At 50.3% G+C, this 5,000-nt stretch overlaps 2 protein-coding genes across 2 annotated transcripts in view; both read right to left on the bottom strand.

Moving 5' to 3' along the window:
- Positions 1 to 558, bottom strand: part of LOC306937682 (neuronal-specific septin-3-like) — an 83,565-nt gene extending 83,007 nt beyond the window's left edge. Inside the window, exon 1 of the mRNA XM_079521588.1 lies at positions 390 to 558. Coding sequence (XP_079377714.1) covers positions 390 to 399 — 10 coding nt within the window. The 5' untranslated portion in view covers positions 400 to 558. The remainder of the gene's footprint in view (positions 1 to 389) is intronic.
- The window catches only part of LOC306937150 (uncharacterized protein), a gene marked incomplete at its 3' end in the record, with an annotated part of 28,851 nt that continues 24,293 nt past the window's right edge, over positions 443 to 5,000 (bottom strand). The window contains exons 2-4 of the mRNA XM_079520816.1: positions 2,672 to 3,056; positions 507 to 1,765; positions 443 to 468 (exon numbers count right to left, since the gene is read on the bottom strand). Coding sequence (XP_079376942.1) covers positions 443 to 468; positions 507 to 1,765; positions 2,672 to 3,056 — 1,670 coding nt within the window. The remainder of the gene's footprint in view (positions 469 to 506; positions 1,766 to 2,671; positions 3,057 to 5,000) is intronic.

The raw sequence follows: 5,000 nt of genomic DNA, 5'->3' as shown, positions 1-5,000 counted from the left end.
TCTCACCATGGCGTTCTTCTCACTGAGTGCTCTCGCTGCCGTTTTCCTCTGTCTTTTGTCTGAGGCACCGGTGCACACATGCACGCGCGTACACACATGCACGCCAACACGCACGCGCTGATATGTACCATGCCAATTGCCATGTGACTTGGAGAAACTATGATGGTACAAGTAATATTTAGAGAGCGGATGAAGTTCACCTCAAATAAAACACACAAACGCGCATGTCCAGTCCACACACACACACACACACACACACACACACACACACACACACACACACACACACACACACACACACACACACACACACACACACACACACACACACACACACACACACACACACACACACACACACACACACACACACACAGTTCGCATCCTACCTTCGTGCATCTTCTTCTCCAGTCTCTGCTCGGGTGCGGGGGGCGGGGCTGTCTCAGCGGGCGCAACACACTCTTGCCGCTGCAGCGCGGGGCCGGCGTTCCTCTTCACCCCGTTACTGAGGGCCCTGGGAGGGACCACCGCGGCCAGAGGGACCACTGTAGCTGGAGGGGCCATAGGAGGGGCCACTGCAGCAGCAGGGGCCCTTGGAGGGGCCACTGCAGCCGGAGGGGCCTTTGGAGGGGCCACCGCTGGCGGAGAGAGGGTTCCGTCCACCGGGATGGGCCGAGAGAAGGACGCGATCCTCTGTAAGATGGAGCCCACGCTCTCCCTGGCCTCGCCTGGGCCATCCTCCGCGGGCCGCATCGGGGGCTTGGGGGCCACCGTGACCGCCTGGGGCCCACACAGCTGCTCCAGCTGGGGGCTCTGGGCCGGGGACAGAGGCACCGGGGAGCAGCTCACCTCGGGGACGGGCATGGAGCCCAGGGGCGAGGCGGGGGGGACGGGGGAGGACAGAGGGGACAGGTGGTGCAACGACAGGGGCGGGGTGGTGTCAGAGGCGCTGTCCAGGCTGCTGAGGGAGGCGGAGGGGCTGGCCGAGGCGGACGGGGGGCCGGCCGGGTAGTGGCTCCGCGGGGGGGGCCTGGGCGGGGTCGGGCTAGGAGCCCCCGCTTGGGGCTTGTTGGCGCTGGTAGGACTGCCCACCAGATTGTCCAGATCCAGGGGAAACTTGTGGAGACGCGGGGTCTCTTTGGCCTTGGGGGTCTGCGGTGTGTGGGGGGACGGAGGCTGGCTGTGGTTCTGGCTGTTGGAGTTGTAGTAGGACTCTTTCCCTGCGGCGGCGGCGGTGTTGTTGTGTGCACGGCCGTTCCAGGTGGTGCTGCCGTACCTCAACCCCGGCGACATGGCTCTCCGCGCGCCTCCTCCTCCTTCACTCTGGAGGTCCAGGCTGGGCATGGAGCCGTGGCCGCCGCCAAGCACCGAGCCCGGCCCGTCGTCCAGCTCCGAGTGGAAGACGCTGCCATGGGAGGAGAACTTCTTCAGGACGTGGTTGCCTCCCAGGACCCCTCCTCCAACTCCTCCTCCCCCCTGTGGCTGCAGCTCCCGGGCACGCTGCTGGGCCAGGGAGTGCTGCTGCTGCTGCTGCTGGTACTGGTGGGGGTGGTAGTCCCCTGAGGGCGGGGGGCTGCTGGGGTAAGAGCCCATCTTGGCGGTCAGAGAGGGCATGGTCCCGGAGGAGTACTCCAGGCTGGAGGAGGAGCTGTGCAGGCTGTCGTTGTCGCTGCCGGGCCCGGACAGCATGGAGGAGGACGAGTAGCCGTTGGGGTTGAAGCGGTTCTGGAAGGAGGCGGCCCGGGTCACTCCCCCGCCGCTAGGCCTGTTGTCACCATCAGGACAACAGAACAACAGAATATATAAACAAACATTCAATCTCGGTTTGGTCTTCAGGTTTTGTAAAAGAAATGGAAATATAATGACAATAATACAAAATAAATAACATACTAAGGCCAAAATAGGGCATGCATATTTAATGGTTGAATACACTTTAAATAGTGGAAATAGATGATCAACAAGTAGATCTGATATTGCCGCTATTTTACAATCTCTTTAGAAAATCTATCTTAAAGGGAGAATTCCGGAATAACCATTTTCTTACCTTAATCTGATGACCCAATAACAAGTGTAGTGGTACAGGTGAAAAATTACATAACTGCATCCAGAGCGCACGCGCGCTGGGTCTTACACTAGTTCACCTTTATACGCATACCCGCCCCCATTTGGGACAAAACACGGTGGAGCTTATCTGATCATTATTAATGGCAGATGTGTAGGAAAAAGAATCCCACCCGTGTGAAGAGAGGGGCGCTCTTATCATCGTACATCATCATCGTACATCATCGCTATGATGTAAAATTCTCCATTCATTGTCAATGGGAATTTTATGTTTGTGTAGGACAAAGTTTGTGAACATACACTAAAACCTGGATATAGGAGGGGTTAGCGCCCCTAAAAAAATAGTTGTTTTGGAGCTATCCAAATAAGCGATATAGCATAAGAACCAGCACGCACGGTCGGAGCTGGGGTGCGCTCTGGATGCTGTTATGTAATTTCTCACCTGTACCACTATAATGTTATAATAACATCAGATTAAGCTAAGAAAATGGTTAGTCCGGAATTGTCCTTTAAAATGTGTTCAACAGATTAAATTATAAATAATCTCAAACCATTTGCGATCAGATCGATTAGAGTTATATTATTATAATAATTCTGACGGGCAACCTACCCGGTGCCGTTGTTGCTGAAGGCGGGCTTGGCCGTGGTGCCGCGGTTGAAGGACAGACTGCTGCCCACCGTGCGGCTCTTGAGCACGGGGCTCTGGGCCGGACTGGGCCCGGAGCCCAGGGCCGGACTGGGCCCGGAGCCCATGCCCAGGCGGGAGCGGTACGTCATGGCGCCGCCGTGGTTCCCGTTGTTGTTCATGTTGCTGTAGGCCGAGGAGGCGGGCGATGTGGGCACGCCCATCATCATCATCAACCCTCCTCCTCCTCGCGTCTCATTGGCTTTGTTGTTGTGGTTGAGGAGGAGGTGGGAGGAGCCTGGCGAAATGATGGGGGAGGGGGCGGACGGAATGTCGTCCACGTCGTCGATTTCGAAGGATCGCTTGAGCGCTGGAGGGGAAGGAGGGAGAGGAGGAGACAGAGCAGTTCATTAATCACCTGTAACTACTACGTCAATCAGGTACATTAGCGGTTTTCAATCTTTTTCGTATCAAGGCCCATTAGGCCCATTATTTATTTGAGACACTGACAACCAAACCCCAAACCAATACTAAAGAATATTTTGTTATTGTTGGATAAGATTTTGTCAAATCCATGCTATATTGATAACAGGCCAACGTTAAATAACAATTCTTCTACATTCTCTAATTGTGTAGACGTCTTGTAAATTAAGTAATGCAGATGTTTAACAATAACTTTTGAGAGGATCTTTTCACTGTGTGTGCAATTGCACACTTTAATTCATCACTCCCGTTGGGCCAAATTGGCTTGAAGGAAGGGGCCCAACCCAGAGCTGTATCAGTTCTGTGAGTGAACAAACAACTCTACAACACTGTGCCACTCCAAATAACTGTCACTGAACAATGCTTATGGTAATAACACTTGATTCAATGCTGCCAATGTTTTTAGTCTTTTCACAGGATTATCAGTAGTAGGAATTGCAGACATGTGTGCAAGAAGTAATCCGTTCTAGAAACAGAAGTTAAGTGTTTAAAAAGACGAATATTAACAACTTAATTTACTTTGTTGCCGACGGGGACGGGGACGGGGGGGTCTATACTTGTCCCCTCCTTTCTTTCCCTGCGACAATAAATATCTTCGACAAAAATCTACAATCTCACAATAGAGCGTCGCAGTCCCGCCCCCTACCCTGGACCAGGAAATGAAACCCAATGCATTTTTCCCATAGACATTTCTTAAAGTATTTATTTAAAGACGGTTACGCCGCGGACAAAGCCAACTCGAGTCGTGACAACTCATGACAACACAAACAATATTTTGGACCAAACAAATAATTACAAAGAAGAAAAACAACAAAAAAAGTGTTGTAACCTGTCGTTTTTTTCTTCTTTCTAATTATTTGTTCGGCCCAAAAAATTGTGTTTGTTGTCATGATTTGTCACGACTCGAGTTGGCTTTGTCCGCAGCGTAACCGTCTTTAAATAAATACTTTCTGAAATGTCTATGAGGAAAATGAACGGAGAATCATTTCCTGGTCCAGGGTAGGAGGCGGGACTGCGACGCTCTATATGTCAGGGCGCGTTTTGAGCATGTGCTATTTTTTTGTGAATGTTCGCCTATGGTACTTTTTCCAAATGTTTGCCATTATGACATTCGCAGAATAGGGGTGCTAGGGTTCATGTGGTTAAAACAAAGTGTGTTCAAAACTCTTCATTCACTTCAAAGAAGTCAACCATTTATTTGTGGAGGTATTTGCAACAGTATGTTGTTAGGTACTTGGACCTGGCTCTAACCTGTGTTGCATTTTATTACCCCAATCTGTCCTGTCTTTCAACTTCACATAAAAAGGGGAAATATTCAGCCATACCCTGCACACAGCCACTTTTCACAAACTGAAAACTATGACTTTCCCTCTTATAGTTCTGGTGGCAACACTGGCAAAATGGAAGTCGAGTCTTTCTGTAAAAGGTTAAATAAAAGTATTCATCTTGGTAACTACAGTATGAACTAGCGATGGACATTCCTGTTCAACCTTACCATTTACAAAGGAGCTGAAATGCCCATGACACAAACTGCAGAACACAAAAGAGCAGAACAAGTGTAGCTCTACTTTAATAATATAGATCTATATGGAGGCAAAAGGTGGCTAATTAAATATTTTACTGACACTAATGGGGGAAAACAAAACAGCAGCGCCACATTCCAGAGCCCTGGTCGTGTTTAGTCCATTATAAAAGCTTGGCTGCTTTTTATTGTCCAGTTAATTGGTGGATAATTAGAAGGCAACATGCACACCACTTGCTGCGTCTCTTATGTGGTGCGGAGAATCAAATGCTCCAAAGATACAATTCCCAATACAAATACAAATCTGAC

Source organism: Electrona antarctica (genome assembly GCF_951216825.1).
Source record: "Electrona antarctica genome assembly, chromosome: 14".
Taxonomy (NCBI): domain Eukaryota; kingdom Metazoa; phylum Chordata; class Actinopteri; order Myctophiformes; family Myctophidae; genus Electrona; species Electrona antarctica.
The sequence above is the reverse complement of the archived record's forward strand: the minus strand, read 5'-3'. Positions and strand labels throughout refer to the sequence as shown.